At 43.0% G+C, this 24,497-nt stretch overlaps 1 protein-coding gene across 3 annotated transcripts; it reads right to left on the bottom strand.

The window, feature by feature from the left end:
* Positions 1–983: 983 nt before the first annotated feature.
* On the bottom strand, positions 984–23,073 carry CTNNB1 (catenin beta 1). 3 transcript variants are annotated; one of them, XM_032687758.1, is made up of 17 exons: positions 22,798–23,071; positions 22,294–22,357; positions 9,437–9,497; positions 8,749–8,976; positions 8,358–8,611; positions 8,029–8,267; positions 7,743–7,944; positions 7,266–7,410; positions 6,694–6,797; positions 6,267–6,605; positions 5,853–6,011; positions 4,802–4,921; positions 4,501–4,651; positions 4,288–4,409; positions 3,022–3,082; positions 2,049–2,269; positions 984–1,757 (listed from the first exon to the last, which is right to left on the bottom strand). In XM_032687758.1, exons 3-16 carry the CDS (start codon positions 9,447–9,449, stop codon positions 2,061–2,063), a joined length of 2,346 nt encoding a protein of 781 aa, XP_032543649.1. In that variant the 5' UTR covers positions 9,450–9,497; positions 22,294–22,357; positions 22,798–23,071; the 3' UTR covers positions 984–1,757; positions 2,049–2,060. The 3 variants fall into 3 exon arrangements, with proteins under 3 accessions (XP_032543649.1, XP_032543639.1, XP_032543658.1); XM_032687748.1 differs by lacking the exon at positions 22,294–22,357; XM_032687767.1 differs by lacking the exons at positions 2,049–2,269; positions 22,294–22,357 and having other exon boundaries at positions 22,798–23,073.
* Positions 23,074–24,497: the final 1,424 nt, after the last annotated feature.

The following is a 24,497-nucleotide window of genomic DNA, read 5'->3' as shown; positions in this document are numbered from 1 at the left end:
CTGCATAAACAGATATCACCGTGTGTGTCTTAAAGGAATTATTTTCTCATATTACTTCAAATATCACTGCGTATCTTTCATATCTTAATAGCTGGAGTTACTAGGAATGGGGAAAAGTTCAGTGGTGGCTGCTATTTGGTGCACTGTTTTACAGTAATGGTCGTCTAGCACGAGTGTGGCAGAGAGGAACAAAGTGTGTTACTGGGTGAGACTTTCCCCTCTGCAGCTGCAGTGCCTTTGGTCTACAAGGGAGAGGGGGAGTGCTCTGGCGTGTGCTTCCCTTCAGCTCTCATCATGCTGAGCCATGAGCCTCTGCAGCCAAGGCCCTCTCTGATCTCCTGCCCGCAAACTGCTGCCTGAGGTGGAAGTGACTGGGAGCGTTTGCTCCCGCCGAGGCTGGTGACAGCTGCGCGGTGCAGATGTGCACTCTATGGCTTAGCCGGCACTTTCAGAACCTCTTTCCTGCTTCCAGCCACACAGGTGCTGCCTCCAGAGGAGTCAGTTACACACAAGTCTTATCTTGCACAGTAACTGAAGACTGAGGACACCTGAAAACGGGTTTAAGCTCCTGAACCAGCTGACAGCTTGCACACAAAGGATCTTCATCTCACTGACCCTGTGACAGCACACTGCTCAAGGGAACTGAGGCAAGACACTGTTCTCACTTTCTGAAGCCCAGAAATGAGCGTGGGGCTGGCAGGGCAGGCACAAAGTGTAGTTGCTAGGCTAGACCTCCCCCATGCTGAGGAACCTGCCAAAGCAAAGCAGGAGCAAGTCAAGGGGAAGAATACTGCCTCAGAGGACTGCAGTAGGAAACCTCCAAGCTCCAAAGGGTAACTATTTCATAGTGAGCTGAAAAAGGAAATGATTCTTGACTCCCTCCTCTGAAGTACTTAAATGATTGTGTAATTCCAGGATGATTTTTAGGAGACTTGTTAACACACATGAATAAACTTTGTGATGTGAAATAATTTGACACAGAGTGAATTAAAAGTTTACTTTAATTTTGAACCATTTTATAACTGCATTTTTCTCATGAAGCATCTGTATCACAGCAGGCTACAATAACTTTGGGATAAAAGGCAACTGGTAAACTGTCCAATACAAGGTTCCAAATAAACAGTTCTTACTGGCCCCTACCCAGACATATCCCAGATAAAGTTTTTGATCAAAAACATGAAATAGATCCACCTGCTTATTTTAAGCATATTAAAAAGGAAACTAATTGGACCATTTCTATTTGTCTAGTTTTTTATACAAAAAGGCTACACAATGTTACACTTTATTCAGAATACAGTTAGAGCGATTATGAATTAGTGTTCTACACCTTTACTCAATCCTTAAAAATTAGAAACTGCTGTAGCATATTCACTATAACTTAATACTACGAGAGACTTTAAAAAAAACTAACAACAATTACTGCAAAAGGAAAGGCTACTTCCAAAGCAAGCAAGGTCAGTACCATTACAGAGATTTAAAAAAAATAATAAATTTTTAACAAGCAAGGCTAGGGTTTGATAAATTCCATCTTGCAACTCATTCTTGTGCATTCTTCGTTTCTTGAATCACTCCCAAAATCCATTTGTATTATTACTCCTCGACCAAAAAGGACCAGAACAAAAAGTTTACTTCAATTGTTCCCATAGGAAACTCAGCTTGGTTAGTGTGTCAGGCACTTTCTGAGATACTAGCCCACCCCTCGAGCCCTCTCAGCAACTCTACAGGCCAATCAATGCAAGTTCACTCAGATGATACAGCTGCAAAGAGAAAAAAGACAGGTGTCAGTGCTCCTGAGTAGTAAAGGGCTGTTCTAACACATGAAGACTGCATGAAGCCAGTGCACAAGACATTACAGTTAATTACTTCCACACTTCACGGCAGAAGTCAGTTTGGAGTGTGCTGATGGAATGTTTCCAGAACATTTATTCATTATTCTGGCACACTGGGACCCAATCGAGCCAATCCCTCCCTGCCAACCAAGTCCTCAGTCCAGTCAGCTGTTTTTCTCTTTTTGTTTTGTTTTTAAATTCAAGGTTGGAGCTTCTTACCTAAAGGATGATTTACAGGTCAGTATCGAACCAGGCCAACTGATTACTGTCACCTGGAGGCAGCCCATCCATAAGGTCCTGGGCATGGCCAAGATCTGGCAGACCATCAACTGGGTAGTCAGCACCAGGGTGGTGGCCACCCATTTCATGTTCCATCATAGGGTCCATACCCAAGGCATCCTGACCGTATCCGCCAGAGTGGAAAGAACGGTAGCTAGGATCTAAGAAAGTTAAAGGTGGCAGAGGGAAAAAAAGCATAATGTTAACAGATGTTAGATGCATCAGAAGCTGCAAGTATCAGTGTGTGAGGAGATCGTGTAGCCATCTAATTGTTTTCTAGTTCAGCCAAGTTCAACACAATCTGTTGCCTGCCCTTAATGGCTATTCCATTGTTTGAAACAGCCTTCCAGTATGATTCTGCAGACAAAGCACACTGCAGTCAGAAGCACGAGCAGATTCCAGCCAAGCCATTAGTCTGCACAATCGACGGTACTAAAATTCAACAATACTGCAGCAAAACCAGGCTCCAAGACTAGACTTGCTTCTAAAAGACTAGTCAAAAATAGCTCAGAATCCTTAGGGATAGGCTTGCATTCAAGTCTATAGACAATTACAGACTAATGCATTCAATAACAGCTTTGTTGTTTTAAAGAAAAACTGCACTATTGCAATTGTCAAGTCCATTTGTAAAGAATGTAAAAGATTTCTGTAAACAACAGCTCAGCGGGAGCTGTTCCCACAGGACTCAGACAAGAGACACCAGTTTTGCATGTTCATACAGCTCCCATTTCAGTGCTGCCAGTGGTGTTGCAGGAACTGGTTATTTGAACTGGCAGTTCCCCATCTGCCTGTCAGTTTGCAATACCTTGCTGAAGAGTAAATTCACTCTTCACTCATTTGCAGTTCTCCTTTAAAATCTATGACTTGACTTCATCCAACTTAAGTTTAGTCAAGGGGAACGGCAGAGACCTACCATCTGGGCGGTATCCAAGAGGTTCTCCCTGGGCACCAATATCGAGTCCAAGATCTGCTGTCTACACGTACACAAAAAATGACAAAACAGTTTCAGCATCAGGTCTTTCAGCCAGCACTAGTAATTCTGAGTCTAAAAAGCTGTGAAACTCATCCCAAGATCCCTTTGAGCAACTCTTCTGCAGTGAGCACTGCAGCACTGCTGTGAACATTAAATGCCTTTTTAGCTAAGCATCTGCATCTAACATAGGTATAATAAGCAACATGAAATAGCCAGATTTAGGTACAAGAATCCACAGATCACTGGAAGGAGGGCTCTCTTTGGGAAGGAAAGAGATGGGACAGGTCTGGGAACGCTCCTCAGGTACATCTGCCCAACTCCTGCAAGCCAGCTGTTTGGATATTCCCAAGTCAGCAAGAGAGCTTTTAAGAGTTCTAAAGGAACCTTTCCCATTTGTTCAATTACAGAAGTAATTGTCTGCCTGTCTGCAGAGAAACTGCTTAACTCCAGTCTCAAAGAGATATTCCATTTTAGCCCCCCCCCCCCCAATTCCTGTGGTAGATACAGATTTTAGGAAAACAGAGACATAAGCACTGAAACAATACAAAGAGTTACTATCCCTTACATAGTAGATACATACAAGATAAGATGAGCTAGGCTTCTGAATCTAAAGAATCTGCAGGAAGACAAAGAACTAGTGAAGCCTTCCCTCTACCCCTTGCACACAGTTTGTTTTCAGTCTCAATTCACTGTGTAGTTCCTTTAAGAACGAGGAAAGGCAATGTGTGATAATCAGCCTGCAAACATATTCAAGTCTGAAAACTCAGTTCTAAGAGCATAAGTTGCATCCCCCCTTCAAGATTACTAATCCTACATTGCTGGTTTGATAGAAGCCTCACGTGGTATGTTTTATATTATGCTTCCCTCATATCACTCATGTTTCTATTTTTGCATCCAGAGTTCATTAGACTTTGACAAGCAGCACAGAAAAGTACAAAGTTCTTGTATACAGCTTTGCACACTAGCACACTTTAGCACCAGCAGAGAATGGACGCTTCCTATCTGCAAGTGAAGAAGCAGCTTGAAGGCTGCTTACCACAGGTTCACTGAACCTGAACACGTAGAGAATCAAGAAGGTACAGTCCCACAGCTGTGTATAAAGCTGGGCCTATATCACTGAGGGCATCTGTACTTCACTGCTGGAAGAAGAGAGGACATAGAACTAAGGTGTCCCAAGGAACCATTAGCACAGAAGACATGACTCACCTCGTTCCAAGCCATTGGCTCAGTCCGGAACAGAGAGCTTGTCAATTCAACCGAAAGTCGCTTCTTATAGTCCTGTGGTTTGTCCTCAGACATTCTGAACAGCACTGCAGCTGCATATGTTGCTGTCAAAAGGACAAGCGATTTTAGCAGAGGTCAAGACTTCTAGCAACTTTTCTAACACATGTATGAAACCTGTCTTTTAAGTTCACTTACCAACACCCTCATTCCTAGAATGAAGCAGTTCTGTTAAAGGGGCAGTTGCACCTTCAGCTTCAATTGCTTCAGCTGCTTCCTTGTCTTGAGCCAGTTCACAAAGTACACCAGCAGCTACTCTCTGGATATTCTCGATGGGAGAGTACAACAACTGCAACCAAAACACATGGGGTTCTTTAGCTCTTCTACTTGATGAGCTCTTCAGCACACTCTGACTTAGAAGTTCTATCCAGGACATATAAGATCCATTTTACTTCTTTTCCTAATACATGCTATAGCATTGTCTTGAGCTCCTACTTACCTGCACAAATAGTGGAATGGTATTTAGACCCCTGATTACAATTCGATTATGAACGTCACGTGCAAGAATATGCAGGGCTCCAGTGCAGCCCTCGACAATTTCCTCCATGCGCACACCCTCCTAGTTAGGGAAAGAAAAGGCATTTTTTGAAGTTGAGATATTGCATGATCTCAAATGACTGGCAAAAAGCCAATCAGCCTGCTTCAACAAATCAACCAAACTTGTCCCCTGGACATACACCTTTCCCTAACAGGGCTCATACCCACCATCTACTGCTGGTTTTCAAACTTAACATTTCTGCTACGAGTAGATCCAACCAAATTCAGTAAGTGAAGCATCTTAGTGGAACACCTCAGTGTTTTTTTATGATGAACTTCATGTCTAATAACACCATCTCTTTTTCTTCAACCTGGATTAGCTTGGCACATAGTAAGTTGGAAACAGTACTATCAGTAACAAAGAGGTCCCTTCCTGTCTCTGCACGAATTAACTACACTCCTGTACTAGTAGATGCTGCTTTCATTTGCCCACACTAAGACAACTTCTCCTTTGCTAATGTGTTTAATGGGTTAAAAACAATCAAATTGAGACTGATCTTGCCACACTGACCTGGCACCCAAACAGGTAACAAGTATGGATCGTGCACAACTTCTCAGTACTTCTACAGCTCTAAGTGCCCTTGACAATATGCAATAAGCTGTGATAGCATTCTTAAACCCATTCTTCTGAGAAGGATGAAGCAGTTCTGGCTTCCTGGTAGAGAACTACTTGCCTTGCCAGAGTAGGCAGTACTCTGTGATCTATAGCATTCAGAATTAAATGCTCAAGAGGGTTCTTAGTAATATAAGAACCATGCTTTTGGCGTTCTTGTTTACTTAAGAAAAATTTCAGGTCTGCCAAGAGAGAATTATCAGCACACAGAGAACAATGTGAATTAGAGCAAATAAGACAACAGTTCTTTAGACCAAGCAATACAGGGCTGAGGGGCACTGACAAATGAGGAGTTTGAGAGACAACCTTTAGAGATGTAACATCAGTGGTGGCCACTTACCACGAACTGCTGTTGTGTCCCACCCATGGAAGTGCGTCGCTGGGTGTCTTGATGTGCTCTAACCAGCAACTGCACTAGCCTTGGAATAGCACCTTGTTCACGCAGCGGGGCGTGGTTTGCAGGACACAGAGCCAGGTTGCGGATCAGGCCAACAGTAGCCTGTAGGTAAGAAAGGGGGTGGGGAATAAAAGAGCACAATGGGTATGTGCTTGCTCTCAGTGATTCTTCTTTTAATCAGTTGATTTCAGATGCTTAAATCTCTAAGAGACAACACTAATTTGCTCAAGTGAAGCAACTTTCCCATCAGACAAATTGCATTCCCCAACACCTTGGGAACACAGTATTTTTCACATTTAAAGTAACATTTTAAAAAGCAACAGTTTTCAGTGCTGACAGCTGGTAACCATTATTTACCTTGATCAAAGGCCAGTGTGAGGGTGGGTGCAACAGTTTAACCACCACAGGGAGTCCGTAGTGGAGACGTACTGCATTCTGAGCCATCTCTGCTTCTTGGTGTCTGCTAGTGAGGTGACGGAGCGCACAAATAGCAGGTTCTGTGATGTCTTCTCTGTCCCCAGCCCGAAGAACCGTGCGCACAAGAGCCTCAATGCCTCCAACCTGGCACACCATCATCTTGTTCTTATAATTGTTGCAGGTAAGGTTAGAAAGGATGCCAGCGGCACAAGTCACAACATTAATATCATCTGACCCTAAAAGCTGAACAAGAGTTCCCAGAAGGCCTTCCATGCCTTCCTACAAAAAAGAGAGAAGAAAAAGTTAAGTCCTTCTTCTCTTCCACTATGTTGACTTTTGCTCTTGATCCCTCAGAAGAGCCATTTACCTGCTTTGTTGCAGCATCTGACAGATTTCTCAGAGTCCAGAGACAGTTCTGGACAAGACGCTGACTTGGATCTGTGAGGTGGAGTCCCAAAGCTTGCATCCCACCTAGAAGATGGTACATATTTGACAGCATTACTCAGATTTGAAACCATACTCTCTGATGCTGATGTTGTGAGCAGTCTGGTCTTTTTCTTCCTTAGGGTGTGAGCGCATATCTCAAGCTTTTTTGGATCCTTCTCGTCATTAGTATTGTAATATGGCTAGGCCCTTTATCAGACAGGAAAAAACCAAACCCCCAAGTCCTCTTTGTGACACTGGGCTTTTTAAATGTTCCAAGGGGACCGTTTTGACAACACTCAGCCACTAAAGCCACCCAGCTAACAAAACAGTAGAATTACTTAAAACAGCCACCCTTTTTTACTTCTGTACACTAAGGGCCTCCAAAACTAGTTATGGACTTAAGGACCAATTCAAGTTCATTTTTTGATACTGGCAGCTTCTGTTCTTGGTGGAATTAACTGACCTTGAAGTACTGTATAGATTTTTAAGCTCCCATGGGTACAAGGTACTTACCAGCCTCAACAATAGCTGGTTTGTTGCTGGAGCAGACTGACAACACCTTCAGCACCCTACTTGTGGTCCACAATAGTTTCTCATAAGTATAGGTCCTCATTATGTTTACTAAAGCCTGGGGTCCACCACTTGCCAGAATAATCAGCTGAAAGACAACAAAAATAACATTTATCTGTCACTTCCTACGCATATCAGCAGGTAGCAAATGTTGCTGGCTTACACCCCTCATAGTTTACAGATCCCTAGAAAGCCATTCCCATCTTCTGATATGGTCTGTAAGTTTTACAGTCTCACTATAAGCACAACGGCATTTCTGCAAAATAATTCCTGCACCCCACACCTCTTGCAAGGTCAGGACTGACTGGCAAAAACCTCACATGTGGCTGAAGGTTCAGAATAAGGTCAGTACACAGGAAGTGTCAGGCCATTCATCACAATTTTGCTCGTTTTAACTACTCCAACGGCAGAGGCACCTACCTTGCTCTCTTGATTGCCATAAGCTAAGATCTGAAGGCAGTCTGTTGTGATGGCCAAGAATTTGACATTTGTCTTGTTGAGCAAGGCCACCATTTTCTGCAGCCCACCAGCCAGACGGACAGCCATTTTGGCTCCTTCCTGATGTAACAGGAGATTGTGAAGAGTTGTAATGGCATAGAACAGCACAGAGTCCACTGGGGACCTAAAGAAGGGAAAAAACCTTATGAGCACCTGCTCCTACCAGACCCAACTGTAAAGCACAAGTACCGTCTTAGCAGTCACATACCCAAGCATTTTAACCAAAGCAGGGATGCCTCCTGATTTGAAGATGGCCAGCAAGCCTTCACGGTGATGTGAGAGATTATGTAGTGTACCTGCAGTACAACGGGCTGTTTCCACATCGTTTGTATTCTGCATGGTACGTACAATGGCAGACACCATTTGAGGGGATCTCATAATAGCATGGCGAGACGCTTCCTTTTTGGATAACTGATGAACCATAACTGCAGCCTTGTTCACCACCACCTAACAGAAATATACGAAGAAAGCTTTCAGTTTTAACGTCATTGAAGCCACCCCACAAGCAAGCTGCACTGAGCCAAAGAAAATGCTTACCTGGTCCTCATCATTCAACAGTTTGGTCAGTTCTGGGATTGCACGAGTTGCAAGTTCAGCATCATCTTGGTAGTTTATCAAATTAACAACAGCATGTTTTAACATCTGGGATGGCTCAGCCAGGCGTTGCACATTAGTTGGATGAGCTGCATCAAACTGCGTGGATGGGATTTGCATTCCTTCATCCAGCGTTTCGGGGAACATAGCTGCACGCACTCTCTGAGCTCTAGTCATTGCATACTGGCCATCAATATCTGAAAAACAAGGTAAGTCATTACCTCAAACAAGGAATAAAAAGCTCATCTTCTAGATTGGCAATAACTGAGTGTTTGGGTTTCTGTATCATTGAACTGCATGTGTAAGCAAACCAGTGTAATAGAAAAGGCCTTACCAGCAACTTGCTCCTGGGTAAATGATTGAGAGAATCCCTGCTCCCACTCATACAGCACTTGTGTTGTGTCCACATCTTCCTCTTCAGGATTTCCTTTGCCACTCAAGGAGGGAGCAGTTGTTGTGGCACCGGAATGGATACCAGAGTCCAGATATGATTGTTGCTGCCAATGACTGACTGCTGCTTTTCTGTCTGGCTCCATTGCCATATCCAGCTCCATCAAGTCAGCTGTAAGAAATCATTGTTGAACAATTAAGTTTAGTTTAATTACTCCAGCATGTATTAATCCTACAAGAGATGACACAGATTTTAAATTAAAATAAGCTGTTATAAACTACTACCACAACCCAGCACAGCGAGACAGCAATTTGAAACTGAGGCTTTACTTCGAGCCAATGCAGACACCTAAACCTGACAAACAGGCAGAACAATCGCTGCTGTTGTGACTGTCCTGATCTACTGCTTAAAGGTTCCTTTTTCCACATACTATGATTATGTACTTGACTGTACTTAAGGGACCCAAAATGCTTATGACAACAAACTTGTCTCCGGGTTTGATTTCCAGGGTAAGGTATTAATTACTGTAGTAGAGCAGACGTTATTCAATCCAAGTGACTTTGAAAAGTTAAATGAGAGGAATAAGGAGCATGCTATATTCTAGTAACAGAAATTGTAATGCAGTACATACCTTGAGTCGCCATCTTCTTTGTTATGCTCCCAGAACTCTTTCCTGCTCCCTTTCAGAGATCCTAAAAAAGAGCAAAGTTAGAACTTATTAAACATTAATCAGAGCTAGTAAGACAGGATTTCACATCAGAACACTAAAATTGCAAACTAAGACTTCCCACATCTTGCCACTTCATTACTACAGTGAGTATACTCAAGTGCTAATTAGTAAACCCCCATGGACAGACACGCAAAAGAACATGATGTATCACCCAGACCTTTTCTGTCAGAATATATGTAAGATATATTATCCTCTTAAAGCTGCAAGAGAAAGAGTTGAAGACTGATCATGACAGAGCTATTTTTTTAATCCTCTATCCTTGTGTAAGATGAAGTCCAGACATTAAATTCCACAGCTTGGACATGCCACAAAGACAAGGGCTAAATGTCAGACTTCCTCATTTCCCTCAAAAGACAAACTACTCTTAAGATACTAGAAAAACTGTTTGATACAGGGCTATAACATGAATTTTCAGGGAGAAAGTTGAAACGACTTTAAGTTAAAGCAAGCTGCTATTATTTCAGTGGCACAAAGACTACCTTAATAGGTAAATTATAACTATTTAGGCACCTCCTCCTTTACCTGTTTTCTGTACCTCAAGAAGAAAGGTTTCTTCCTGCCACAAAACTCTTCCTTGAAGTCAAAATTGAAAATTGAACCAGCCTCATTAAAAAAAAAAAAAAAAAAAAAAAATGCTGTCCTTTAGTTACACGCACATTGAGTCACCAAACTCACTTTTATTTTTTGCATGGAAAGCCAAGATAATTGGGAGCAGGAGGCTGAAATATGACCAAATGCCCTATCCAAATTTTCAGCATGCACCTCCATTTGATATCACCAAGTAGCATGGAAGTATCTGTACTACAAACCTGCAGTTGTCTCAGTTGTCTCTTCACTAACCCAGAAAGAGAAATACAAGGCTACAGCACCACAACTTCTATTTCATTTGCCCTTCCCGCCCCGGTCCAACACTGTTTGCAGCACAGACACAGAGCTGGTGACAGCCTATCCTGGGAGCCAGCCAAGCAGAAACATTTGCAGAAGTAAGCAGTGCAGTGAGCAAAACCATCTCTTGCAGCAATCAGCTTTCAATGTGCCAGTTAGGTGTTAGAGCTGTGCTGATCAAACATTCCTGGACAATGAAGTAAAGGCAAGGCACTAATCTCTTTAAAGGACAGGTCTGCAGTAGTGTTTGTCAGGAGAACAAAGTCCATTTGACGCTCTATTTGTGTAAAGACAGGTTTCCTAGTTTAAGTTTCCTTCAGAAGTACAGGCCTACAGTTTTAAAGTCTCACTCAATAGGTGAGGCAACTTTGAGGCAAACTTGTATTTTCACTGTCTCTGAGCCAGTTACAAGATACTCCAGCAGCTCCTGAGCAATCTTGTTACTTTGCTGTACAAATGCCAATGCTGTTTTTGTCCTGACTCTGCATTCCCACAACTTTTGGCAGCAACTCTTCCCTGGCTCTTTTAAAATGGACAGTAGATCTGCATCTGCAGCAGATAAGCAGCATTAAGCTGATATAAGACATAACACAACATACAGTAAGTACTCTGTTAGGCAGTTGGAAATGCTTAGGTCCCTAAACCGGTCCTACTCCACAGCCTGGAAGAGACTAACCAACTCAGAGGCTACTCCTCACAATCTGCATGGAAGATGTTCTGACAATACAGCCATTTTTTTTCAGTCCCTCTAGCACATGCTGTTAAAAGGTTTGGGAGAAACAGTGATAAGGGGAAGGAAAGACTTAGCCATGCTGTCAGTTCTATTAATTAAAAAATTCTAATGAGTAACTAAGGTGGAGGACGTGCCTATACAAAAGCGTGATGGCTCTCTGCAGATCTAAAGTATTACTTGCTCAGCCCCACTAACACCTTCCAAACAGAAAGAAACGGAATAGCACCAACAGTAAAATTTCTACCTTTGCTCCCTGTATTCCTCACAGTCAGACGTGACATTTCCAACAGAAAACTGCACAAGATCTAGCTGCTATACAGAATTCAAAGTACGCTTAGCACAAAAAAGATCTATTTTTATTGTAACCTTTCCAGTCTCCTCCCATCAGGACTATGCCAAAAAAATTAATACCAAACTAGTTTTGAAGTTGACTGGTTCATCTACCAGTATGTTAAGAGCGGCGACTACGCTTAGAGAAATTTAGTACCACCTGGGATTCAAATATACAACATGGGGCTTGGGAACGACATTTATCATTTCCTTCTGCTGTTGAATTCTGCACAAATGAAGGCAAGTGGTTTACAGCAACTGCACTCTGAAATGGCTTTTTCAATTTCAGCAGCCTGAAGAGATCAGAAGAACAGCTGTGCCACTAGGTAAAATCCAACAGGCCATACTAGCCACTGAACTGCAGCACCACTCCAAAATAAAGCTGAAGAACATCTACAAAATAGCAATGAAGAACAATGATTAAGTGTTCAGAACTGCATTACCAGTCAGACATTCAGTCTTTGGAATACTGACCCTAGATCAGCCTGCTACCTCCACCATGAAGTTCTAACATCCTAATCTGCATTACATACACCTGTAACCCCTCAGCAATTCCCAGTAGCTTGTTTTTAATTATTTAGATAGGAAATTGGGTTTAACCCTAGAAGTTCAAAATAACTGCCCACCAAAGGTATGCCAGAGTAAATTTTCTGTAACTGAACATTCTCTCATCTTTCCCTTCACATTCTCTTCTAATTTTACAAGTGGAGAGACTGAGTACCAGGCAAGCTGCTGACTCTGTCTTCCTGTTTGTCACTGCCAAGGTTAACCACTACAGTTACAAAGGGAGCAACACCACCAGGACGGGTACAAACATTCGTGCTTGTTCATTTTCCTGACACACTGGATCAGTACTGGAAACACAAACAAACAAACAAAAAGAGTCCAATGATAATTAAGCTTTTATTCTTCAACCATGAAAAATATATCAGGTCCTTTACCCCTACTCAAATTAATTGAAGGACACACAATTAGTGACATTAGTGTCAAGGTCAGCCATACAGGTGTCAACCCTGAGGAAGAGACAGGTGGCCTCAGTATACTTTATAAACAAACTATTTGGGTTAAACAGAGGCTGGTTTTTTTTAAAAGCTACGTATTAAACTACTCCTATGAAGAGCAGTGCAAGACATTGCACTAGGCTGTATTGTGTACTGTCTGTCCCAGTCTAAAAAAACTGAGAAAAATGGTTCTGCAAGCTTAGAAGGCTTATGAGCTAATAATTTCAAGTTACTGCAGAACACAATTTCTTAGTTTTCAAAAGGAATGGAAGAAGTATTAGATATTTTTTCTTACTACCTATTAATTTCTGATTTTGGAGAATAGTTAGGGCACATGCCAAGGAAATCAACAAGCCTACAGCAGTTCTCAAATCTGAACAATTCTTTCCATTAAGATTGATTTAAACTACACCTGACTGATCTGATAAGCACTTCCCCCCACACAGACCCTGTCACTCACTATAAAGCAAGTCAGTTTGCAAGTCTTCCATGAATCTTTTACTCAAGAGCAGCATATCACTAAATCTGGTGTGAGAAAGCCAGACTGATATATCCAATCACCATGATTTACTGAAAGGGAACACATCTACTGACCATGGTTTTATACATGTCATCTAGGACAGGTAAAGCAACTGTACCTCTAAACTAATCACCAGTTCTGAATGACACATTTACAAAGGACAAGCAGTTCCTAATCGTCTTCCGAGTGAAGTTCACATATTGGAAAACAGTATTTCTTCAAGTGCTCTGAAGTTATTGCAACCATTCCCAAGGTGTTACTGGAAGGATTCTCTGGGTCTGATTTTATAACTGGTCTTCCTTTCAGGCAGATGCCTGACAGTGATGTTACCTGTGTATCTGCTCTGCAAAAGTCTGTAGCCAAAACACACAGGCAACACCAGCTCACAACTCATAACACCATAGAAATGAGTGCTGTAGTTATCTCAACAGAAGACCCAAGTCCTTATATTTCGCTCTTAATGCAGTGGAAGTTTCCTATTAACTTTAGTTTTCAAGTGGAACATTTGGGAAATACATCCAACTAAGGATTTTTTTAAAAAGTCTTTTTAATCTTATCCTGTAAGTTGTTAGCCTGTTTTAGAAAACAGGGGGATGGAGAATCATCCAAGTAAGACAAATATGACAGTGGAAATATCAGCTTTCATGGTATAGAAGCACTTTTAGGCATGAGTGGTGGACCTGCCTCCGTAAGTAATTTTTGGTCTAACCCATCCCACTGTACAAACATCTTACAACAAATAAACCTACTTCTACCCCTTGTAGGTCTTATGAAGGCACAATCTAATCTGTTGTAAACTTATTATTCCTTATCCAAATGGGGATAAAGTTCTCTTTTCCCCTATCCAAGATGGTCAAAAGAAAACTTTCGAGGATTTGTATCTGGTTTCTATTGAGCTCTGGGTTAAAGTATATTTTTGGAGGCCCTTCATGTATCAGATGCTTCTGTAAGACTGATAAGAAGTCCTGGAAGTACAGTTTTGGTGTTGTATGTTTTAAGGAATTTTAGAAGCTCGCTGTAGGAATTACAGCCTGTGTTTACATTTATTTTCTACACAATGAACAGAAGATACTTTATTTGAAAATAGGAACAGATAACATGCTTGAGTTTCACTCTGAACACTTGCATTTAAAAAAAAAATATTTTTCTTGTACAAAGGTATCACACAGGATTGAATACAAGTTTTCCTTAATTACATTTCCCTATCAAGGATAAACAATACTGAAGACCACTCGTATTCTGTCTCAAGTATTAGCATTTGCAGTCCTCAGCCACCTTGTCCACCCTAAAATGAACAGCTATATGCAGTGTGTGCAGATTATTTTGCAATTAGCCATATGCAATTGATGGCTAATTGATTATTGCGAAATTAGTTCCCCACCAATGGTAACTTCTGCACACCAGTGCTTTAAGGACCTGGATGGACAAAAACAACTATGAAACTCATTGAAAACTGGCTCTCAAATGATGTTTTAGGCTGTAAATTATTGTATTAAACAAAGCCATGCACTACTTGGATATTTGTAGATAGCAAAGTTAGGATTTACCCTGTTTATCTATACCAGAAATCAGAATATAAAATTTCATGTATTTCACAGTAATGTCAGCCTTCCTTCTGCCTTCAGCAGGCTGATATTTAATACTGGGTAGAAATATATTCAGATGGCTTATGACAAGGTATTTTTAAGTAAATGGAAATAACTTACACAGTATGTAACATCAAAAGGAAACAAGTCACACCATGCAGCCTTTTTCCTCTAAAACAAAAAGCCCCATCATGGGTCTTCAGAGCTTTAAAACTTTCCTGCCTTCTTTTGGGTTACATGGTAGAAACACTGATCTGTAGCCTTCACTTCCATCTCAAAAGGAATGTCATGGCAAGAGATAAAGTAGTATTACTATATTCAAGTGCTGTGTCAAGATGTAGCAACTTCAACTATTTCAGTAGTTCCACTGAAAACTAAGAGCTACCAATAATCTTGACCTGAATGCCACACCACATGCCCACACTGAAATCAATCTTACTGATCCTGGACTGCAACAGAACACACTCATTTATAAATTTTAAACTCACAACAGAATTGTGTGGTCATTTCCTCAAGCAATATTTGCTTAGTTAGCATCATTCCCTCCAACTAATAAGCTACTCTTAGTGTTCTTCTTCACTCCAGTGATAATCTCAGTATCCTGTGTAATCCACCCAGTTCAAATTTATCCAAGCTAGAATATTTCAGAAAATGCATTCTACTGATGCCTGCAGAAAGTTAGAAGATGCCTTGCAAACAGCAATACATTCTGTTTTAGATTTAGCTAATCAGATCACAGTAAGTTTGACTCTGAACCCAGAGTACACAACAGTGTTGAGTTGGTCTTTAAATTCTCTTATTAGTAACGCTTCAAAGTCTAAGATCTGTTTCTCCTATCAAGCATCATGAAATGAAGAAATCTGAATGGTATATGCTTTACTGACCTCAAAGGTTAAAAGATTCCAACTTCCTAGCTTTAAATTTCCTTAATACATGCAGAGAGAGGCAACCAACTAGCCCACAGGTTTAAAGTGGAAGAGGGGTATTTGACAGTACACACACAGATCTGCCAATACTCACTGCAAGTTACCTCTGTTTCAGCCACTGTTCTTTGCTGCTTCGTTTCCACTTCATTATTTTTTTTTCCTTCAGGCATCCCAGTTTGCTATTACATCAACTGTTCTGGCTTTTCAGCCTTTGTCTTCTGCCTTAGAAATTATCTAAAAATTGCTTCCCGTAACAAAGGCAAAAGAACATCCTACACTAGCCTTTTTTTAAGAGTTCATTTGATGCTACAGCACAAAATAAAGTGTTAGGACTGTCTATTTTCAGTCATCTCAGCAATCTAAGACCAATTAAAAGCACAGAGTAGAGTTTCTATTCACATGCTCATTAGCCAGAACAAATAGCAAGTAAATATTTCTGTTCTTGCTAGACTTCTCCAAGTTGATTACAACTGCTTAATGGAACTAAAATGCAGGCATCTGGAAATCTTGACTAGACTTGAAACACTGAGTTAGCTGTATTGTAAAAAGAACTAATTCCTCAAAAAACGTCTAGTGAAGGAGAGACTCAGGCTGCAAGTTCCAAAAACTCAAGCTTGTTTTTGAATCCATCCAGTCTTCAGCACACGTGGCAGAGGGAAAGGGGCCACAAGAACTTTACAACAAACCTCTGAGGTTCCATTCTATCACACTTCACCTTCACTAGAAGTGGAGCACTACAGAGTGTTCTGATACGACAGGACACTCATCTGCTTTACCTTCCCCTTCCTCCTAAAAAGAGAAAGCAGGCTAGTAAAGAATCACACTTCCTAGCCAGCTTGCCAAAGGTTCAACTGTGACAACTCTTAAGATTTAAGTGCAGTTGAGATTATAACAGATTATAACATGTGGCAACAGCCACATTTTCTTTTGCTCACCCAAAGTACAGAAAGCCACCCAGAACATACACAGTTTTAATCAATCACTGAAATGCAACTTTCCACCGACAGTTCAGGTAACAAAAGGTGGGAGATTTCCCTGCCAGACAGGTATCTTTCAGGTGCAGCATTGCCTGTCCCTCAAACACAGCACTCTGAGCAACTAAAACGGCATTAGGCACTAACAGCTTGTGCAATTCATCACGGTCTTCACAGCTACTAAGGTTTAAGCACACTTTTAAAAACAGCCCATTAGAAATTTCAATGAAGCAACAGTTACCATTGGTCTGAGAGCCACTGCCAGCTGACAAATACGTGAAATAACTAATGCACAAAATGATGAGAATCTGAAAGAGAACTCAGAACAAGCACATAAAGGGAAGTTACTGAAATAAAGTTCATCTGGGCACCATTCTGCACAATCATTCTAAGAGAAAAACTTCCAAACTGTAGAATCTGCCAGGACACCTCCCCAGAAACAAAGCTGGCAATATCACAAAGGTTCGCTGATACCTTTGATACACAGTACTTCACTCTTTAGCACAGACACGTTTAGAGCAACTTTAGCAGAAGTTACAGACCAACAGGACAAGTAGATATGTCAAAAGGGACTTGGTAGCAGCTACCTACCACCATAATTTCTTAAAACTATCAGTGGTGACCCATAGATTTTTTTTTTTTTTTGATACTGCCAGAGGCACGTGGCTGGGCATCCTATGCAATGCAAAGACAGCACCTTTTCACACAGTCCTACAGCCTTGCTTAAAAGCACACTTACACTGCAGTAACTGAAATACCACAGCACTGGAGCGTGCCACTTCAGAAACTGAAGTGTGTGGATCCACAGCACAGTTATTTTGCCCTTTACCTAGAGAAGCAAGAAGTCTGTCAACACAATCCTTTATATTCAGAATCATGGGCAACTATACCAGCAGTTTCTAACAAGATCTGCAAACAAAACACTGTCTGCACTGGGTATTTATCTGTCCTCTATGGAAATTACTGGTTGTTTCTACATGCTCAAGTTGAGAAATTATCAGATCATGTTTGAAAGTAATGATTTAAGAGAGCTTTTCATTGGCAAGTGTACTGCAACAGTAGCAAAAACTTTCACTTTATTACTAGGCAAAATTGACTCCAAGTATCCTTCTGACTATCCAAGAGAGGAGCTGATAAAAATCTTAAATGTTACAATGTGAAAACTGCTTCAACTACAAAATCAGGCATTATACATCCAGCCTGAGAACAAAAGTAATGAACTTGTCCACATAACGTACATATAATCTTTTGACAGCAGCTGATGTGACAGTTTCAAGTTTATGAACTTGCATTAAGTTCATACCAAGATTATCAACCCAATTACTCTCATGTCTTAATTGTTTTGACCAACTAAGCACCGCAAACACAAGCAAAGAAACCTCAAAACAGTTATTAAGCCACTTCTGTTCAGCAGTGGATTTGAGATCTTTAGGTTGCTGGCACACATTTTCAGTTAGGGTTTCATGCAGCATTCACTAGGTTTGAGTATTTTCATGGCTGTGCAAAACAGTTTTGTTATCACAGCTTAGACAGTTCCCACCTTTCACTTGCAGAGCACAGTTAGGTATCTACATTGTGTACTTCTGTCTGTCTTGCTTAGGGATGAGCCAGTGTTTCTAAAGTTTAGTTTGCCAGCAGGGTTCACTTAATAAATTTGCACTGATTTACAGCTTTTGGTCCACGTGCCCATACTTATCACTAAGATGTCTGCAGTAGAGGTGGCAGTAACCAGGATCCATATTCATTTTTTAGTCTTACCTAGCCACATACAAAAAGAAAAAAAGCTGCCAACATGACCATTTAGAGGTAATCAATGATAATTTGGACAAATATTATGCCATATTTCATTTAACACTAATAACAAATATAACAAACCACTGTGAGCCCTTTAAGTGTCTACGCCCACATAGATTTGAGCACCAAAAAGACACTTAATGGTTCTGCAGTGATTTACCACGATCATGTACATCTCTAACAAGGTTGTTAGTTGCTTGACAGCCACCACGTTACAGAATTATTTTCCCCTCGTGTTTGAGAAGAACTTAAAATATCAATTTGCACTCTAACACAGCAACGACTTAGCAAAACAACCTCCCTTCCAAACCAGGAAGTATCTACCATAATCTAGTTCTTCTTAGGCTGCAACCACGTAGCCAGCCCTGAATATGGATGTTAAATATTAATCTCCCTGGTTTAAGAAACCAGAGTGATTAGTCATAATTGCACTGACACTAATGAAATACTTATGAATCTGAAAGTGGCTGTCTTTGCTTGTCTGTCAGAATAACTATGTATTTACAATAGGCATACCAACACTCCAGAAAGTACTGTTTGAACAACAAACATGCTAATGAAGTCTGACACTAAAAGATGTTTCTTCAACTCGCTTTTAATTAAGGCAAACTGACAAGGCAGCTGCATTTATCAGCACCTTTAGGATGTTAAGATTTCTGGCCACTGGAGGGCACCTGAATTTTTGCCAGGACAATACAGAACTACTTGCTACAGTCGCTGCAGAGTTGGCAAACTTCTCCAATTTATACAAGTCTATTTAGCGCAGTAAGTCAGCCTAGAAATGCTGGTTCCAGCAAATACACTTACAGTGCACACTCCAGTACTGCCAACTCCAGTAAAATCCAGCTAGCTCATACTATTTTTTAAAAGCAGCAATGTAGAATACTGGATTAACTCTTTCAACCTTTAAGTGAACTAAGTCACTCCTCAAACAAGGCTCCAGAGTTGATTTAGTGTTAAGCAACAGAATAGGCACTTCACTTCTGCCATACTAATCCAGCCAGTGTACATTGTTTCCTAAAGCAGCTTGGGACATGAACAAAAAGTTCTTCTGTAAAGCAACATTTGCACCCCTACTTCCCAAGGCAACAGAAGTACAGGATGCATTTGCTTTCACATCAAACCAGAGTTAACAGATTCATGAGGGCAGGCAGAGCCACAGGTATGTTTCACCTGTTCACCTCATCAATTTGGTGTTCCACACAGACAGAAATGCCAGAGAAAGACTTCCATTAGTTCTCTCCCTTGCACTTGAAGTTATCTGTCAGTGCCAGAAAAACAAATAAACCAACAAACAACCACAACAAAAACAAACCTCAACTTTTCTGGCACCTTTCTTCTTATGAGAGGCAACACAGGCTACACAATGCCAGCATATTTTAATGACATTAACCTCTTGAGCTACAGCCTGATCACAGACTACAGCAAGTTCTGCCTTGGAATCAAATGCCAGAAATGGATATTAAAAGTTAACCATTGCCAGGCTGCCTTATGTTGGCAAGTTGGTGCATAACCAATTCAGTTGGTGCATAAAAATCAAAGCACCCCAAAACAAGATTCCAATGCTTAAATGGAAAACCAGCAATGCTGCCCTGCTTATGTGACCAGGATAATAATTTTATCTGAAGAGACAACAAGAGTCACACGCAATATTTACTGCCAAGGAGTTTGCCATTTCTAGGCTCCCACTCAATCACCCAGCAAAGCACTGGGCTTGGAGCTTGCAAGCACATGTTTTGAGGGCCCAAGAGCAAGTCACAACTGCCTGCACAGTTTCTCACAAGGTTTTATCAGGCTTCATCAAGTATGATGTGCAAGATAAGTAAGGTCAGTCCTGATTTTCCTGCCACGGTATGCAGGCTACCAGAGTCACAGAACAAGTTTTGCTGCAGGCAACTGCATGATCACCATAATCCCTGCATCACCAGCTTTAACTACAAATTAACATAAGTGATTTTGATTACTGCTGTATTTGCAGTAATCAAATCAAAAGTCTGCCTACTAGACAATATTAACATCCTTATCCAGGAGTTTCAGACCACACATTGAGACTTCGGTTTCTGAGACAGAAGCTTACAACAGCCATGTTTCCTGTCCCGTTCTTGCCACTTCCTTTTCTACCCCTCAAAATACTGCAAAATTGCTTTAGAAGGCCTCTAGTACTGACTGGTTGCCTTAACATCCCCAAAACCTCAAGTTTAACTCTTCAGGACTCATTATTTCAGAATGTTGATTTAAATGTAAAGTCATGAAAGACAGACATCTCTTTCACAAAGAAATCCTATGTCTGACGGGCAACCAGGTTTCATGGCCAAGGTTTGATAAGCCAGTTACTGACACGCCACGTAGTCATAGCAAAACGCTGGTGTCCGTAGTAGACTATATACCATAGAGAGAGCCCAGTCTATTTATAACTTAGGCAAGAAAAAGGAGAGTTGGGTTAATAAGGCTGTAACACAACATTTGAAGAAATGACTTTTCTACACTTTGTTTTTTATTCAATCCTTTCCTTGTTTTAAGAAGTTTGACATTATCCTTTCCAACATGCTTTTAACTTATTTCTCTCCTAGACCCGTTGAAATGATCAGCCATAGAGACCAACATAAACATTCCTAACCATATTAGTTTATACCTAAACAGAAAATATCTGCACTAACAGACAAGCAAATATGTTATGTCTCTAGAACAACCCCAGAACAACAAGACACACAGTATGATTTTGTACTGAATGGTTGAATTTCGAGAGCCTTAAACTCTTGCCTGAATACTTAAGTAGCCTCATTCGCAACCATACCAGCCATTAGACAATCCACACAGTAGCCACATACCTGCAGCTGTCAGCACCTTCTTATTAAAAGTGCAAGATGAACATTAGGTTCCTGGACTGCTACTGAAATTCACAAAATAAAAGTTTGCTCAATACACACCACTAAGTTTTGGTCCTTGTGCTTGCCTTGCAGTAGTACTTTTTTGCCATTCAGAAGCAAAATCCTAATTGGCAAGTTGCTCTCTAGTGTGTCTGAACTTAGTATCAAGAAAATCCCAATACTCTTTCAGGTAGTTTTCTCCTTTGCCTTTACTATAGTCTCAGCACATAAAGATCCTGTTTTACTAAAACCCCTCCTTGATTTCCCGTCCATCGACCTCAGCATACCAGCCCAGCCTCTTTCCATTCACCACTCGCATACTTTGGGGGATGGGAGGACCACAGATGTCTGGAATATACAGTGTCAGAACAATGGCTGCACCGTGAGAAAGAGATCAAGAAGTAGCTGATTACAAAGATCAACACTGCTATTCCTAAAGTCACAAGTTGCCCGCCATACCAGATTGTCCTTTCCTCTCAGAAGGGAGAATCTTCACAGGAGGGTTTGGTTTTTTTTTTTTTTTTTTGAAGAGAATCGAGAAGCAGCAGCCCAAAGTCCTACATCAAGTTTTAGCCAGGGAAGAATTCCAGGTTTTGCTAAATTTAAGAAAACTCGCTGTTCCAGGAGTTACTAATCACGCACAAAAGAGAGACGAACTAAGCTTTTTTTTGTTGGTTTTTTTTTTGGGGAGCGGGGGAGGGGAACAAACCCAACAAACACATCTGGAGCCCACTATTCCTCGAGAAATCAGAAATAAGTGCCCTAGATAGTACTAGGAGTAACCGCAAGTTGATCCAAACACCTCAGGAGCGGGTTAATTTGGGAGGCTGGAGCCACCACGGTCCCCCCGGCTGGGCACGGGAAGCAGCAGGCGCTTCCCCTCGCAGCTTGAGAGCCCCCACACTGCCCAGATCCCAAGTCGCTCGCTACGAGACTTCGGTAATGTGGGTGTTAAAAAACTTAATTTGATTGCTCCAGCTCCGGGGAAGCTTCATTTCAGCGACACTCAAAAGCAGCAGCATAACCTCTCTGGCAAATATGCAATGCCACTAAGAGCGAAACCCCACAAGGCAGCAGATTAGTTATCTCCCGCTGACTGCAGTGACCGTGATTAATTATATTCGGTACAAATAAACCCGTACCCTGCTCTCTTCCCCCTCCTATCGCCAAAGGGGATCTGCAGCCCACCGGCGAGTTAGTACTCCCCTAAAAAAAACAAAATTAACAAGAAGGGACACCTTTAAAATAATAATAATACAAAAGGGGTCATTAAAGTACTCCGGGCTCTACAGCAAAGGCAGGAGAGAGCAGAGACCCGGGAGCAGCGACTCGCCTTCTCCCGCAGCCCCGAGGAGCCACCCCCTCGCCCCAGGACGAGCTTCCCAAGAGACACCTCGGGAGCTGCAGCTGCCGCTCCTGCAACCACGCAGCTGTCCGGACCTCCCGAAACCAAGAGCCCTTCCTGCCCCCCACCTCCTCTTTCCCACCCCCGCTCCCACTCAGGCAGCGTCCCCCGCTCCCTCCCCCCCACCCAGCCCCGTCCTTCCCTCCGGGCACACTCTGGACCCCCGCCCACGGCCGCGGGACCGAGGGTGGGGGCCCGGCCCGGGCTCGCACCAAGTTCCCGCCGGAGAAAGCGGCAGTACCGTTGGAGGAAGGGAGAGCGCAGGGTCTCCCGGGCTCCGGCGGCTGCTGCTGCTGCTGCCCGGACGATCCCGGTCCGGTCCGTCTTTCCTTCCTTGTCCCCCCGCCGCCACTACCTTCTTCTTCTTCTTCTCCTCCTCCTCCTCCTCTTCGCTCGGTCCCTCGGTCCCGGTGGTGCCCCGGCCGCTGCCTCCCGGGTGGCGGCCGTGCGGGGCGGCGGTGTTTGTGTTCCCCGAGCGCCGCCGCCGCTGCTCCCAGCGCCGAACCGAGCGAGAGGCTTAAAATGGCGTCGCTCACAAGGAGGTTCTTATAGCGAGCGCCGGGCCCGGCTGTGTATCCTGCCGCCGCGGCCGGGCCCCGCGCGCGGCATTCCACAGGCTCCCGGCGCTCAGGGCGGGCAGAGGGAGGAGGAGAAATAGTGCCCGGCTCCCAGGGCGGAGGGAGACGTGGAGCGGGAAAGCGGCACTAACCGGTGGAAGGCCGGGATGGGCTGGGCTGGGCTGGGCTGGGTTGGCCGGGGCGGGGGGAGCGCGGAGCTGACACCTTGTGCTGGAGGTGGGGAAGAGAGATCCGAGTTCTCGGCTTGGGACCGAAGTTGCTGCCCCGAGGGGTGTAGAGGCGGCGAGGGAGGGGAGGGGATGCAGCTGAGGGGATCATTCCGGGGTCCCGCTTTGGGAAGGGAAGGGGGAGGGTGAGAAAGGCGACCGTGACTCTTTCTTCTCCCCCTCGCACCACCCCTTCCCCCCGCGTTTAATTTGGCTTTTCGTTGCCTGGCAGTTTTATTTTTTTTTCCTTTTTTTTTTTTTTTTAATTTTTTTTTAATTTTTTTTTCTTTTTTTCTTTTTTCTTTTTTTTTTCTCCAAACGCAGGGCACCAACTGTAGCGAAACTCCGTCCTCCCAAACGCCCCGTCGCCAAGTCCGGGAGACTCTTGGGCTGTTGTGGAAAATCGTCCCTGGCGCTGGGACGGGGCAGCCGCCGAGCCCGGCCCATGGCTCGTCCCGGCCCATGGCTCATCCCGGAGGCTCGGGGAGCCCGGGAAGGTGGCGGCGGGCCCCACTCACGTCGGCGGAAACGCGCTCCCGCTCTGCCCTTGTAAATATTTGTCAGGAAGCAGTTGCCAAAGAAAGTATCTCGTTATGCAATTTTTTTTTTTTTTAATGGGAGAAGCGAGCTTCCACCTCCCCCCCCTCCAACACCTCCTCCTCCTCCCCGCCCGCCTCTCGCCTCTTTGGCGAGTCGTAAAAAACAGGAAAATACGAATTGCACAAGGTTTTTTTCGCGGCTTGCAGAGCCTGTGAAGGCACGTCTGTGGCGGCCTCTGCTCGGCGTGCACGGGCTTGCACAGCGAAATGTTTTACAGACTTTTTGCGTGTACCGTCTTGCACCGTCTGTGTTTAATATACCGGGGGGGGGGGAATTCACACCTCCCTCCACGTGAAACAAGGACCGTATATACTAACGTGGCTGTCGAAAACATCCGTTGCTAGTAAAAGATGGATATTATTCTCCTCCCTCTCCCCCCCCCCCCCCCCGCAGTATAAATTTGCTTTGGCACGAGCTGATGTTGGGGGTTGAATCTTTAGTTTGCTTCCCCCCCGTCAGACTCCAGTTCCTGCAGCTCTTGCATCGGGGAGATGTGCAGTTCACAGAGGGACTACCTTTATACCTCTTTTTTTCCACTGATAATCCTGTTTTAAACA

This window comes from Chiroxiphia lanceolata, chromosome 1 (genome assembly GCF_009829145.1).
Source record: "Chiroxiphia lanceolata isolate bChiLan1 chromosome 1, bChiLan1.pri, whole genome shotgun sequence".
NCBI classification, from domain to species: domain Eukaryota; kingdom Metazoa; phylum Chordata; class Aves; order Passeriformes; family Pipridae; genus Chiroxiphia; species Chiroxiphia lanceolata.
This window is presented reverse-complemented; position numbering and strand designations above follow the sequence as displayed.

What these genes read in the sequence shown, in the direction of transcription:
- CTNNB1 (XM_032687758.1), bottom strand. An exon ending in TGTTGAATGATGAGGACCAG is followed by an intron (nt 8,268 to 8,357) that starts GTAAGCATTTTC and finishes TATTTCTGTTAG; the next exon opens with GTGGTGGTGAACAAGGCTGC. An exon ending in CCATTCCACTATTTGTGCAG is followed by an intron (nt 4,652 to 4,801) that starts GTAAGTAGGAGC and finishes TTTTGGTTGCAG; the next exon opens with TTGTTGTACTCTCCCATCGA.